The sequence below is a fragment of the Hyla sarda genome, chromosome 6 (genome assembly GCF_029499605.1).
Source record: "Hyla sarda isolate aHylSar1 chromosome 6, aHylSar1.hap1, whole genome shotgun sequence".
NCBI lineage: Eukaryota > Metazoa > Chordata > Amphibia > Anura > Hylidae > Hyla > Hyla sarda.
In genome coordinates, this window is record NC_079194.1 from 67,585,280 (window position 1) to 67,601,274 (window position 15,995).

Genomic DNA, 15,995 nt, shown 5'->3' on the forward strand with positions numbered 1-15,995 from the left:
TTCTATGGAATTAAATTACTTTAATATAATAATTCATTGATTACTTTTCGCTTTCTTCTTAGCACCTCATGTGAACAGGTTCTGTGCGAGCCATAGACGAAAATCACAGAGCTAGAAAACAAATTCACATTGCAAAACTCAGTGCTTCCCAATGAGGGTCCCTCCAGCTGTTGCAAAACTACAACTCCCAGCATGCCTGGACAGCTTTTGGCTGTCCAGGCATGCTGGGAGTTGTAGTTTTGCAACAGCTGGAGGCACCCTGGTTGGAAAACATTGATATTGCTACATGAGCTTTCTGCTTTGTGCAAGTTAAATCACTGCAAATAAAAAATATATTTTCCTAGATATGATTAAAGGTTTGATTTGAAAACAACGCCTCACCTGTCCACAGGTTGTGTATGGTATTACAATTTGGCTACATTCACTTCAATGGAACTGAGCTGCACTACCAAACACAACTTGAGGGCAAGGGTGGTGCTGTTTTTGGAAGAAATTTGCTTAGTTTTTCTATTCCTGGATAACTTTGATAAAAAAAATAATAATAATAAAAAAAAAATATATATATATATATATATATATATATATATATATATAATGGAGGCTGTGGAGTCCGCTCTCACTGAACATCCAGGCAGCTCACCTGTGCCCGAGACCGTCCGGTACCGCCCTCGGCCAAAAGTCCAATCAACAAAAGAAGAAGGTCCGGCACGTTAGGTGGTGGATAAAATAAGCTTTCCTTTATTCACAAATGTTGACACGATTCACATACAGAAAAAGGTCTGACGCGTTTCACCTACGTTGAGGCTTAATCGTAGATTAAGTTGAGCTTATTTTATCCACCACCTAACGTGCCGGACCTTCTTCTTTTGTTGATATATATATAATGTATATTGTATATATATATATATATATATATATATATATATATATATATATATATACAGTACAGACCAAAAGTTTGGACACACCTTCTCATTCAGAGTTTTCTTTATTTTCATGACTATGAAAATTGTAGATTCACACTGAAGGCATCAAAACTATGAATTAACACATGTGGAATTATAGACATAACAAAAAAGTGTGAAAATATGTCATATTCTAGGTTCTAGCCACCTTTTGCTTTGATTACTGCTTTGCACACTCATTCTCTTGATGAGCTTAAAGAGGTAATCACCTAAAATGGTCTTCCAACAGTCTTGAAGGAGTTCCCAGAGATGCTTAGCACTTGTTGGCCCTTTTTGCCTTCACTCTGTGGTCCAGCTCACCCCAAACCATCTCGATTGGGTTCAGGTCTGGTAACTGTGGAGGCCAGGTCATCTGGTACAGCACCCCATCACTCTCCTTCTTGGTCAAATAGCCCTTACACAGCCTGGAGGTGTTTGGGGTCATTGTCCTGTTGAAAAATAAATGATGGTCCAACTAAACCGGATGGAATAGCATGCCGCTGCAAGATGCTGTGGTAGCCATGCTGGTTCAGTATGCCTTCAATTTTGAATAAATCCCCAACAGTGTCACCAGCAAAGCACCCCCACACCATCACACCTCCTCCTCCACACCAGCACACCTGTGAAGTGAAAACCATTTCAGGTGACTACCTCTTGAATCTCAACAAGAGAATGCCAAGAGTGTGCAAAGCAGTAATCAAAGCAAAAGGTGGCTACTTTGAAGAACCTAGAATATGACATATTTTCAGTTGTTTCACACTTTTTTGTTATGTATATAATTCCACATGTGTTAATTCATAGTTTTGATGCCTTCAATGTGAATCTAAAATTTTCATAGTCATGAAAATAAAGAAAACTCTGAATGAGAAGGTGTGTCCAAACTTTTGGTCAGTACTGTATATAATACAAGAATTGTGGTGCACTACTGTGGTAGATGTAAACAATGACATTGGGAGGAGGGGGCTTGTAGTCTGCCTCCCTCCTCCCATTGTATATGTGCCCAGCCACACTGGAGGGTATCTGGGAGGAGGCTGTGAGTCGGCCGAATACTGCTGTAATTGCCCACTGGCCCCTGGTTTTTGCTTATCACGCACATGTAGGTTTAGTGTTAGGTCCCGTGCCACTTGACAAACCTTGGCGTTGGTGTGCGGGCTCAGGTATGTCCTTCATATAAGGATATACTGGCTAATTTTAACATCAGTGTTGAGGGTTGGCCAATGTCATTGTTTACATCTACCACAGTAGTGCACCCATATTCCTGTATTATTCTAATTGTTACACATCCACACCGTCTATCTGGTGTAGGATCTTATATCTCGCCAACAGATTCCGCAGCACTTTACAATTTTGGGTACAAATAAAGACAAGAATCAGACATTACAATACTAAACACTAAGGCTATGTTCACACGTCGGAATTTGTGTCCGGAATTTCGCATTGGAATTCTAGACGGAGATTCAGCGGCAGCAGAGTTCTGTTGAATTGAATGAGATTCTGCTGCGCTGTGCACAGGGCAGTATTTCCGTGCCAGATGTTTCTGGAACGGAAAGTCCCATTTCCGTGTCTGCAGAAATGAACCTGTGCATTCTTTCTGTGGATGTGAAAAATAAATTGAACACCACACAACTTTTGTTAATTTTCCATAGTTGCATTAGTAGAAATTTCTTGCATAAATACACAGTTCCAAAGACATTTCTTGTTTATGCAAGAAATTTCTACTAAAGGAAAATTAACAAAAGTTGTGTGGCGTTCAATTTATTTTTCACATGGATATTCAAGTGAGTCTGCGAGCCCTCACTTTGAAACGCACTACACCCACCCAGGTGTGAATAGGTGACTACTTCTATTTTATATTCATTCTTTCTGTGGACTCTGCATGGAATGCATAGCCATCTGCCGTCTGCAGTCTACACATGAATGTCCACATGAAAATTTTCCGTGCGGACATTCCAAGGTATGAACAAAGCCTAATAGTTCAAAGAGGAGGTGTGAGGGCACTGCTCAAGAGCTTACAGTCTATGAGGAGTGGGGTGGAGACAAAAGGCAGAAAGTACTTTATTGATAAAATATTCCAGCATGTTTTATAAGTAGGAAAAGTTACAGGAGGGTGAACCAGTCACTAGCTAATCTCCGATTGTCTATGGACAAAAGTTGGAAGAGGAATCACTGGATATGGCACTATTGATGTCTCCAAGACCCTGAGTTCCTAAAAGTGGGATAACACCCTGGTTAAGCACATGCATGTGAATAAGTAATTGTCCTTTTAAAGGGGTACTCCACTGGAAAACATTTTCATTTAAATCAATTGGTGCCAGAAAGTTAAACTGATTTGTAAATTACTTCTATTAAAAAAAATCTTAATCCTTCCAGTACTTATCATCTGCTGTATGCTCTACAGGAAGTTCTTTTCTTTTTGAATTTCCTTTCTGTCTGATCACAAATGCTCTCTGCTGACACCTCTGTCCATATCTGGAACTGCCCAGAGCAGGATCGGTTTGCTATGGAGATTTGCTCCTAATCTGGACAGTTCCTAAATTGGACAGAGGTGTCAGCAGAGAGCACTGTGGTCAGACAGAAAGGAAATTCAAAAGGAAATTTATGTGGAGCATACAGAAGATGATAAGTACTTGAAGGATTAAGATTTTTAAATAGAAGTAATTTACAAATCTGTTTAACTTTCTGGCACCAGTTGATTTAAACATTTTTTTTCCAACGGAGTACCCCTTTAACCCTTTAAGAACCCAGCCAATTTTCACTGTAGGACCCGGACATTTTTTGCACATCTGACCACTGTCAATTTAAACATTAATAACTCTGGGATGCTTTACCTTTCATTCTGATTCCGAGACAGTTTTTTCGTGACATATTCTATTTTATGTTAGTGATAAAATGTTGTCTATATTTCATCATTTCTTGGGAAAAAAATCCAAAATTAGATAAAAAAAATTGAAAATGTTGCATTTTTTTTACTTTGAAGCTCTCTGCTTGTAAGGAAAATGAATATTTCAAATAAATTATATATTGATTCACATATACAATATGTCTACATTATGTTTCCATCATAAAGTTGACATGTTTTTACTTTTGGAAGACATCAGAGGGCTTCAAAGTATAGCAGCAATTAAAAAAAAATAATTAAAAATCGAAATTTTTCAGGGACCAGTTCTGTTTTGAAGTGGATTTGAAGGGCCTTTATATTAGAAATACCCCACAAATGACCCCATTATAAAAACTGCACCCCTCAAAGTATTCAAAATGACATTCAAAAGGTTTGTTAACCCTTTAGGTGTTTCACAGGAATAGCAGCAAATTGAAGGAGAAAATTCAAAATCTTCATTTTTTACACTGGCATGTTCTTGTAGACCCAGTTATTGAATTTTTACAAAGGGTAAAAGGTGAGAAATCTTCCTAAAATGTGTAACCCAATTTCTCTCGAGTAAGAAAGTACCTCATATGTGTATGTCAAGTGTTCGGCGGGCGCAGTAGAGGGCTCAGAAGAGAAGGAGCGACAGTGGGATTTTGGAGAGTGAGTTTTTCTGAAATGGTTTTTGAGGCCTATGTCACATTTAGGAAGCCCCTATGGTGCCAGAACAGCAAAAAAAAAAAAAAAACACATGGCATACTATTTTGGAAACTACACCCCTCAAGGCAAATAACAAGGGGTCCAGTGAGCCTTAACACCCCACAGGTGTTTGACGACTTTTTGTTAAAGTTGGATGTGTAAATGATTTTTTTTCCACTAAAAAGCTAGTTTTCCCTCAAATTTAAAATGTTTACAAGGGATAATAGGACAAAATACCCCCCAAAATTTGTAACCCAATCTCTTCTGAGTATGGAAATACCCCATGTGTGAACGTCAAGTGCTCTGCTGGCGCACTACAATGCTCAGAAGAGAAGGAGCGCAATTGAGCTTTTGGGAAAAAAAATTTGGAATGGAAGTCAGGGGCCATGTGCGTTTTTAATAGTCCCCCGTGCTGCCAGAACAGTGGACCCCACATGTGACCCTATTTTGGAAACTACACCCCTCACAGAATTTAATAAGGGGTGCAGTGAGTATTTACACCCCACTGGCATTTGACAGATCTTTGGAACAGTGGGCTGTGCAAATGAAAAATAAAAATTTTCATTTTCACAGACCACTGTTCCAAAAATCTGTCAGACACCTGTGGGACGTAAATGCTCACTGCACCCCTTATTACATTACGTGAGGGGTGTAGTTTCCAAAATGGCGTCACATGTGGGGGGGTTCCATTGTTCTGGCACTATGGCTGCTTTGTAAACACACGTGGCCTTCAATTCCGGACAAGTTTTCAATTCAAAAGCCCAATGGCGCTCCTTCTCTTCTGAGCATTGTAGTTCACCCGCAGAGCACTTTACATCCACACATGGGGTATGTTCTTATTCAGAAGAAATGGGGTTACAAATTTTGGGGGGCTTTTTTCCTATTTTCAATTGTGAAAATGAAAAATTTAGGGTAACACCAGCGTTTTAGTGAAAAATGTTTTTTTTTTTTTTTTTTTTTCATTTTTCCATCCAACTTTGAAGAATTTTCATTAAACACCTGTTGGGTGCTAAGGCTCACTATACCCCTTGTTACGTTCCGTGAGGGGTGTAGTTTCCAAAATGGGGTCACATGTGGGTATTTCTTTTTTTGCGTTTATGTCAGAGCCGCTGTAAAATCAGCCACCCCTGTGCAAATCACCAATTTAGGCCTCAAATGTACATAGTGCACTCTCACTCCTGAGCCCTGTTATGCGTCCGCAGAGCATTTTACGCCCACATATGGGGTATTTCCGTACTCAGGAGAAATTGCGTTACAAATTTTGGGGGTCTTTTTTTCCTTTCAACGCTTTTGAAAATAAAAAGTATGGGGCAACACCAGCATGTTAGTGTAAACATGTTTTATTTTTTTACACTAACAAGCTGGTCTAGACCCCAACTTTTCCTTTTCAAAAGGGGTAAATGGAGAAAAATCCCCCCAAAATTTGTAGTGCAATTTCTCCTGAGTGCGGAAATACCCCATATGTGGCCCTAAGCTGTTTCCTTGAAATACGACAGGGCTCCGAAGTGAGAGAGCTCCATGCGCATTTGAGGACTGAATTAGGGATTGAATAGGGGTGGACTTAGGGGTATTCTACACCAGTGATTCCCAAACAGGGTGCCTCCAGCTGTTGCTAAATTCCCAGCATGTGATGTGTGTGTTATAAATATAGAATATATTTATAGATACCAGTCCTCAAAAGTACTGCAGGTACAGAGTGAAATAGAGGGATAATAGCGAAGAATAAACAGATAAAGAGATAGAACAATAGTAAAATGAATGCAAAATTTATTTATATCAAATGATGTATGTCGTCACCTTTAGCAGGGCCCTTGCGTGGGGTGAACGGCAATATTAAAAATATGGATAGTATATATTAATAATAATGAATTAAAAGGTATAATAAAATTAATAAAATAGCGCTTGAATGGATAAACTATATGTGGAAATATTCACAGTCGCTATTGCACTAAGTCAACAATCTCCACAACCACACAGAAATCACTACAGACCTCGTTACACACACCAACCTTACTAACCACCCAAAACACCCAATACAACACGGCATTCACCACCAACCAACCCAAAGACACAGTATGCACAGGCAGAAATCCATCCAATCCCCCCCATTCCCCCCCATTCACACACTTCACACACACACCCCCAAAAAAAGAGGACTAGAAGAAGACACAAACGAAATAACATGGGAAACACAACATCCACCAAAGATGGGAAAGAAAAATTAGAGGATTCCATATTTAACCTCAGCTCTATTCCCCTTACAGAAACTCAAACTAAACTTCTAAACAAAGGCCTAAAATTTGCACCAAGCCGACCATTAAACAAATTCGACACATATATTGGTTTCGAAAAATATATAAGAAAATTATGTTTAAAGAAATATTTTATGAAACAACCTATTCTCGCACAAACTATCCCAAAAAGCAAATACACACATACCAATTGTGCACTCAAATCCAAATTTTACCCCAAATACGAAGCAGGCCCAGATATACTTACATTTAAAAAAGCAGTTGAAACAGACCTTAGAAAATTAAATCTCACCAAACACACTAAAAACAATATCCCATTCAAAGAAAAGAGAGCAATCACAGAATTACAAAATAATAACAATATTACAATCCGCCCCGCCGATAAGGGAGGCGGAATAGTGATATTAGACACTGAAAAATACAATAAAGAATGTAGAAAACAATTGTCGGATACCCAGACATATACCAAATTGAAACTGGATCCCACTAATCAATTTAGTCAAGAATTAAAAACACTCTGTGACGCCGCACTCCAATCAGACATTCTATCTGACAAAGAATATGAGTTCATCTTGGGGACACAGGAAAGACTTCCGGTCTTTTACTGTGTCCCCAAGATACATAAAGATCCAGTAGATCCTCCAGGCCGCCCGATAGTGTCTGGAATCAATTCACTCACTTCCAACTTGTCACAATTGATTGATCGCTTGCTCCAACCACATGTTCAAACTATCACATCATACTTAAAAGATACAACACAAGCAATACAAATACTTGAAAGTACTAAATGGGAATCCAATTATATACTAGCCACATTAGATGTAAGCTCTCTGTATACGATCATAAGACATGAAGATGGTCTAAACGCCGTCCAACATTTTTAAATAAAGGTGATGTCCCACCACCACAAATCAATTTTATTTTACAAGCCATACAATACATTTTGGGCCACAACTATTTTTATTTCAAAAACAATTTTTACTTGCAAGCTACGGGCACCGCCATGGGTACGAGGTTTGCGCCCAGTTATGCAAATCTATTCATGGGAGCCTGGGAGGAACAATATATTTCCCCCAGAATGGGCGCGGACCTCGTACTATGGCGACGCTACATAGATGATATCATTTTTATTTGGAAGGGCCCCATAAATCTGTTGGAGAATTTTATCCAGGAAATAAATATAAATAATTTAAATTTAAATTTTACTCCACATATCAGTACAGGTACTCTTGAGTTTTTAGATCTTTTAATCACGATTGATTCACCTAAATCTGCAGCACATATCACAAACCAGTGGCGAAAATCAGTTTTATACTTTTTAACAGCTGTCATTTACCTAGATGGCTCTTAAATGTTCCCACTGGCCAATACCGCAGACTTAAGAGAAACTGCACCCTCAACACTAAATTTGAGCAAGAGGCAGAAGTTTTAACAAAGAAATTCCTGGATAGAAAATATCCAAAGAAGATTTTAGACGAGTCTTTTAACAAAATACGCACTTTAGACAGATCATCATTTTTTATTCCAAAACAAAAAGATACACCATTTCTAAACGAAGAGCCCAAAATAATAATACCATTTAATAAGGATTACAAAAAAATAGAAACAATAATAAAAAACAATTGGCACTATTTAAAAAATGATAAACTAATCGGTCGAGACATCCCCTTACACCCACCTATCCTGTACAAGAAAGCTCCCAATTTAGGTATACAAATTGCCCCCACCATCAAACAAATATGCACCAATAATAAAACTTCTACATGGCTACAAACAAAAGGTTTCTTTAGATGTGGATCTTGTTCAGCATGCAAAATCAGAATCAAGAAATGTCAAAAGCAGAATCAAGAATGATTTTAGAATTTGACACTATTGCACCAAAAGGACTGAATTCAGAATTGGAGATCTTCGGATTTCTGTAAATATCCATACTTGTGGTAGGGCTTTTCCTCACGATCCGTCACCGGCTGGCCGCATAACGACCCGGTGACGGTTCCTGAGACCTAGCCTTCCCAAGTCTATCACCAATCAAGAACCTCAAGATACATCAAGACACCAGACACCTCTTGGCTTGCTCCATATTATTTATCATCTAGCTAATATACTGATTTTACACCACTATCTATATACTGATTTCCAATATTGACATATGCATCATAATTGTGATATAATTTATTTGTATATCATCACACTTACAGCTATATATGTTTGCACATGTGTGTATATATATATATATATGTGTGTGTATGTGTATATGTATATATATATATGCACCTACATCTCCATACCCCCATAATATTCACATTATCTCTGTACTCACAATTATTTTCACATATATATATATACACAATCCACAATATCCATTCATTTCCATTTTTTATTATTTGTATCTTTATCATTAACTCCATTACTATTTTTATTTCTATTATCCATATTTATTTTCATCTCTACTTTCAATTTCATTCCTATTTTTATTTTATTTTATATTTATATTATTTTTATTATTATTTTTATTTTTATATTATTTAAAATTATCTTTATTTTTATATTTATTTTTATTTTTATTTTTATATTTTTTAATATTTTCTAATATTCTTTAATACTATATTTTATTATTTATTTTTTCCTTTTTTTCTTTTTTTCTTTTTTTCCTTTTTCTTTTTTCTTTTTTTTCTTTTATTTATCTATTTTCATTTTTTCATTTTTTAGTATCTAATTCCATATCCACTCTCACAATTTTTAACACGTGACCATCTGCGATTACCACCACCAATCATAAATTATAACACACTATAAACTACCACTGAATATGCCTCCGTATTTTTTTATCATATTTTTTATCATATTTTTTATCATATTTTTCTATCATATAATCTTTTTATCATATTTTTTTATCATATTAATGCGGAGACCACTAAATAAATTAATTTCTATACCCCTCCACTTTTTTCTACATAATCTTTTATGCCTTCTATGCTATCCCTATTCCATGCCTTTCTTTCCATGTTTTTTCTCTGCCCCATTTGAGATGAATGTGACATCACTATCTAGAGACTATTTAAAATGAAACTGTGACCTATAGACCAGACACTATATAGCTACTGAAGAAAATGTCTGTGACATTGAAACGCATCTAGCTTGCCACAGCCTAAACGCTATTGCACAAAGACTATCACTATCGCCATCATTTGATTAATTTAACATACTATTATTTTGAACTGCTGGATGCCCTTTAATTGGAGACCACTGCAGCCCGCGCGCACATAGTGCCGCGTTCACACACGTGGAACGCTCTCTGCAAATCCATCCTCACAGCCCCGGTTTACCTACGTGAGTCCCGGACATCTTATCCACAGGCCGGACGCCTGCCGTGCCAGCCCGGGACCCACGAACCACCGGAGAACCACTCACCCATCACACAGACGGGCTCACACAGGACGGAGCCGTCCCCATTACAGGACGCAGTCGTGACAGCCGTGACAACCGTACCAGCCGAAGCAGTGGGTGAGTGGTGCTGTGCACCGTAGATCATTACTAGCGATACACAAACAGTACGCTTCTAATCGGCACTATATTACCAACAAACTGTACCTATGAACTGCATCCACTCAATATAATTCTACGAACTGTATCATACGGATTCTATTCAAATGGACAAAGTGCAATAGCGACTGTGAATATTTCCACATATAGTTTATCCATTCAAGCGCTATTTTATTAATTTTATTATACCTTTTAATTCATTATTATTAATATATACTATCCATATTTTTAATATTGCCGTTCACCCCACGCAAGGGCCCTGCTAAAGGTGACGACAAACCTCATTTGATATAAATAAATTTTGCATTCATTTTACTATTGTTCTATCTCTTTATCTGTTTATTCTTCGCTATTATCCCTCTATTTCACTCTGTACCTGCAGTACTTTTGAGGACTGGTATCTATAAATATATTCTATATTTATAACACACACATCACATAGTTAGAGGCCTTTTGGGTGAAGGTAAAACCGTTAACCTCAAGTACTATCTCTATCCTAGGTGAGCTACACACATTACATGTTCTATAAATTCCCAGCATGCCTGGACAGTCAGTGGCTGTCCGGAAATGCTGGAAGTTGTTGTTTTGCAACAGCTGGAGTCTCCGTTTTGGAAACACTGCCATACAAAATGTTTTTTATTTTTATTGGGGGGGGGGGGGGGGGGACAGTGTAAGGTGGTGTATATGTTGTGTTTTACCCTTTATTATGTGTTAGTGTAGTGTAGTGTTTTTAGGGTACATTCGCACTGGTGTTTACGGTGAGTTTCCCAGTAGGAGTTTGCGCTGTGGCGAAAAATTTGCCGCAGCCCAAACTCGAAGCGGAAAACTTACTGTAAGCCTGCCTGTGTGAATGTACCCTGTACGTTCACATGGGGGGCAAACCTCCAGCTGTTTCAAAACTACAACTCCCAGCATGTACTGACAGACCGTGCATGCTGGGAGTTGTACTTTGGAAACAGCTGGAGGCACACTTGTTGGAAAACCTTCAGTTAGGTTCTGTTACCTAACTCAGTATTTTCCAACCAGTGTGCCTCCAGCTGTTGCAAAACTACAACTCCCAGCATGTACTGATCACCGAAGGGCATGCTGGGAGATGTAGTTATGCAACAGCTGGAGGTACGCAACTACAACTCCCAGAATGCCGAAACAGCTGTTTGGGCATGTTGGGATTTGCAGTTTTGGAACATCTGGAGGGCTCCAGTTTTAGAGAACACTGCAAAGTGATCTCCAAACTTTGGCCCTCCAGATGTTGCAAAACTACAAATCCCAGAATGCACAGACAGCAAACAGCTGTACCACTGTATAATGGTCTCAAACTGTACCCTCCAGATGTTTCTAGGCAACTCACCGGCTTCCGTAGGATCCAGCCGCACAACATCGTCGCCAGCCGATCTTCGGCGGCCGGTCCCTGTTGGTTTCCCCGTCCTGCCCCACCTATTGTGGTTGGGCAGGACGGGGAAAACAAAAGTTAACCCCCGCCCCCGATCTGCTATTGGTCATCGCTTCTGGCGACCAATAGCAGGGATAGGAGGGATGGCACCCCTGCCACCTCGGACCTATCCCGTCAAGGGGATCGTAGGTGTCTTAGACAACCACAATCCCCCTTATATTCCAGGTCACCGGGTCACCATAGACCCATATTGACCCGGAATCGTGCAAATCGCAAGTGTGAATTCACTTGCGATTTGTCGCAATCGCCGACATGGGGGGGGTCTGATGACCCCCCTGGGTGTTTGCACGGGATGCCTGCTGAATGATTTCAGCAGGCATCCCGGTCCGATCCCCGCCCGGCGTGCGGCGGGGGCCGGAATTCTCCATGGCTTACGCCATGGGTCCTTAAGTTCCAGGGTGTCATGACGTACGCGTACGTCAAGGGTCCTTAAGAGGTTAAGGGTAGTTTTACACATGGGGGAGATTTATCAAAACCTGTCCAGAGGAAAAGTTGCCAAGTTGCCCATAGCAACCAATCAGATCACTTCTTTCATTTTTCAGAGGCCTTGGTAAAAATGAAAGAAGCGATCTGATTGGTTACTATGGGCAACTGGACAACCTTTCCTCTGGACAGGTTTTGATAAATCTCCCCCATAGAAAAGACATATAAAGCATATGAATGACCTAGTGAGTAATATATAGAGGATTTTTTATGTTCTGTGATATGACAGGTACACTTTAACTCTCATTCAGACTTTTATTTTTCTAATAATACTTGGTAAAAATGAAGTACAGTGGAGGGGCCCTATTTATCAGGAATCGTCTCCAACAACAATACTTTAGGCCTTAGATCTAATGCAATGTTATTCTCTTGAAATGCAAAAATCTCCATTTCAGTGTCAAGTGACAACGCACATGAGATGAGAAAAGAGCGCAGAGATTTGGCCCGATTTATCTTTAGACGAAATGTGAAAAGTAATATAGCTCCAGTCATGCATGTGGCTTTTACAAAACATGTTTCTGCTATAATTTACCCATGTGACACTGAACTGGCTGAACTCCAACATTTATATGCAGATACAAAGAGGCTACTGCATAAAGAAAGGATGGGTTTAAGTGTTCATCTACGAGGAAACAATAGGATCTGTATATAGATATATAATACGCCTCCAGTTGTTACAAAACTACAACTCCCAGCATGCCCAGACAGTCTTTTGCTGGGAGGCACCCTGTTTGGGAAACACAGGTGTGGTGAGGGTGTGATGAGGGCAGATGTTATTATCCTAGAGGCAGATGGCATTAACCCCTTGTGTTCATGACGCCAGGGCGTGGTTTTATCTCTACACCACCCAAAGGTATGGCCGCTGGATCCTGGGCTAGGCACGGGGCAAATAATGACTCAGACGCCAATTTACAGAACAACAGCAGCTTTACTGAGGCAGACAGATCGAATAGTCTTTTTCAGCTCAGTTAGGCCCAAGGAGGTGACCATTGACCTCAGAGACTTTAGGGCTCGCTGGGACTTATAGTGGATTTGGACAATTTTGACTTGATACAGACTGATCTTGACTGATTTGACTAGACAGACTTCAGCCCGTGTGTGGCTTTTTGACTTTTACCTGTGGGGCACTTGGTTAGTGGAAGCGTGGTAGGCCTTGGGTCTCCTCAGGACACCAAACACTCTTTCCGATCTTGACATCATTGCATATAACTCACTAGCTAGCTCCTCCCAGGGTTTATATGGGGGAGACTCTGGAGGGTTCCTATAGGTCACCCTATAAGTCACCTGACCACTGGTACCTTCCTTGGTTACAACACTTAGTAACAACACTTAAAGGTACATAACATCATATATTCATTACATTAGATAAGATAGGCACATATTAAGCTTTTTATAACACACAGCTTAACTCCTTAAGGACTCACCGTTTTTCCGTTTTTGCATCCTTCTAAAAATCATAACACTTTCAATTTTGCACATAAAATTCCATATGATGACTTATTTTTTGCAGCACTAATTCTACTTTGCAGTGACATCAGTCATTTTACCCAAAAATCCACAGCGAAACGCAAAAAAAATTCATTGTGCGACAAAATTGAAGAAAAAATGCCATTTTGTAAATTTTGGGGGCTTCCGTTTCTACGCAGTGCATTTCTCAGTAAAAATAACACCTTATCTTTATTCTTTAAGTCCATACGGTTAAAATGATACCCTACTTATATAGGTTGGATATTGTCGTACTTCGGAAAAAAATCATAACTACATGCAGGAAAATTTATATGTTAAAAATTCTCATCTTCTAACCCCTATAACTTTTTTATTTTTCAGCGTACGGACCGGTATGAGGACTCATTTTTTGCGCCGTGTTCTGAAGTTTTTATCCGGACAATTTTTCATTTCATTTTCATTTTTTTATTCATTTTTCACGGCATTGACCGTGCGATTTAATTAACTATATTTTTATAGTTCAGACATTTACGCACGCGGTGATACCACATATGTTTATTTTTATTTACACAGTTTTTTTTATGGGAAAAGGGGGGTGATTCAAACTTTTATTAGGGAAGGGGTTAAATTACTCTTTTTTTTTGCAGTGCTATAGCTCCCATAGGGACCTATAACACTGCACACACTGATCTCTTATGCTGATCCCAGCAAAGCCATAGCTTTGCATGGATCAGCGAGATAGGTGCTTGATTGCTCAAGCCTGTAGCTCAGGCTTGGAGTAATCAAACCCCGATCGGACGCTGCGGAGACAGGTAAGGGGGCCTCCGCTTGCGTCCTAGCTGATCAGAACATTTTTTTGCGATTTTATTGTGATGTCCCGATCAGCCCGACTGAGCTTCCGGCAAGCGTTTACTTTCACTTTCAGACGCGGCGGTCAACTTTGTTCGCCGCGTCTGAAGGGTTAATAGCGCGCGGCACAACGATAGGTGTTGCGCACTATTAGCCCAGGTTCCCGGCTATGAATAGCAGCAGGGACCGACCCGGTGTAATGCAGGGTCACGGCGTGACCCCTTTTTAAACACAGGGACCGGGCTCAGGTCGTACAGGTACGCCCTGAGTCCTTAAGAGGTTAAAGGGGTACCCCGGTGGAAAACTTTTTTTTTTAAATCAACTGGTGCCAGAAAGTTAAGCAGATTTGTAAATTACTTCTATAAAAATAAATCTTAAAGGGGTTCTCCGGTGCTTACACATCTTTTCCCCGGAGTCAGTCCCCGGAGCTAGCACGCCCCCTCCCATAGGCTTGCATTGAGGGGCGGCGTGTGACGTCACACGGGGGGGGAGGTGTGACATCACACGCCGCCGGCCCGGTGGTCGCCTGTAATCAGTCCTGAAGCGAACACGCTCCGGGGACTGATTACAAACGGGGTGCCGCGTGCATGATCCCGGGGGTCCCCAGCGGCGGGACTCCCGTGATCAGGCATCTTATCCCCTATCCTTTGGATAGGGGAAAAGATGTGTAAGCACCGGAGAACCCCTTTAATCCTTCCTTATTAGCTGCTGAATACTACAGAGGAAATTATTTTCTTTTTGGAACACAGTGCTCTCTGCTGACATCACGAGCACAGTGCTCTATGCTGACATCTCTGTCCATTTTAAGAACTGCAGAGAGTAGGAGAAAATCCCCTTAGCAAACATATGCTGCTCTGGACAGTTCCTAAAATGCAGAGATGTCAGCAGAGAGCACTGTGCTCATGATTCAGCAGAGAGCAATGTGTTCCAAAAAGAAAATAATTTCCTCTGTAGTATTCAGCAGCTAATTGTCACGATTCGGCTTACAGGTAGTGGATCCTCTGTGTCAGCGAGGGATTGGTGTGGACCGTGCTGGTGGACCGGTTCTAAGAGGCTACTGGTGTTCACCAGAGCCCGCCGCAAAGCGGGATGGTCTTGCTGCGGCAGTAGCAACCAGGTCGTATCCACTAGCAACGGCTCAACCTCGCTGACTGCTGAGAAGGCGTGGGACAGAAGGACTAGGCAGAGGCAAGGTCAGACGTAGCAGAAGGTCGGGGCAGGCGGCAAGGTTCGTAGTCAAGATGGATAGCAGGAGTTCAGGTAACACAGGCTTTGGACAACACTAAACGCTTTCACTGGCACAAGGCAACAAGATCCGGCCAGGGAGTGCAGGGGAAGTGATCAGATATAGCCAGGGAGCAGGTGGAAGCCAATTAAGCTAATTGGGCCAGGCACCAATCATTGGTGCACTGGCCCTTTAAGTCTCAGAGAGCTGGCGCGCGCGCGCCCTAGAGAGCGGAGCCGCG

The 15,995-nt window shown here is 40.5% G+C and overlaps 1 protein-coding gene across 2 annotated transcripts in view; it reads left to right on the plus strand.

The window, feature by feature from the left end:
- The first annotated feature begins 12,392 nt into the window (after positions 1 to 12,392).
- Positions 12,393 to 15,995, plus strand: part of CENPP (centromere protein P) — a 373,003-nt gene continuing 369,400 nt past the window's right edge. For both annotated transcript variants that reach the window (XM_056524042.1, XM_056524048.1), the window contains exon 1: positions 12,393 to 12,419. In XM_056524042.1, the coding sequence (XP_056380017.1) occupies positions 12,408 to 12,419 (12 nt within the window). In that variant the 5' untranslated portion in view covers positions 12,393 to 12,407. The remainder of the gene's footprint in view (positions 12,420 to 15,995) is intronic.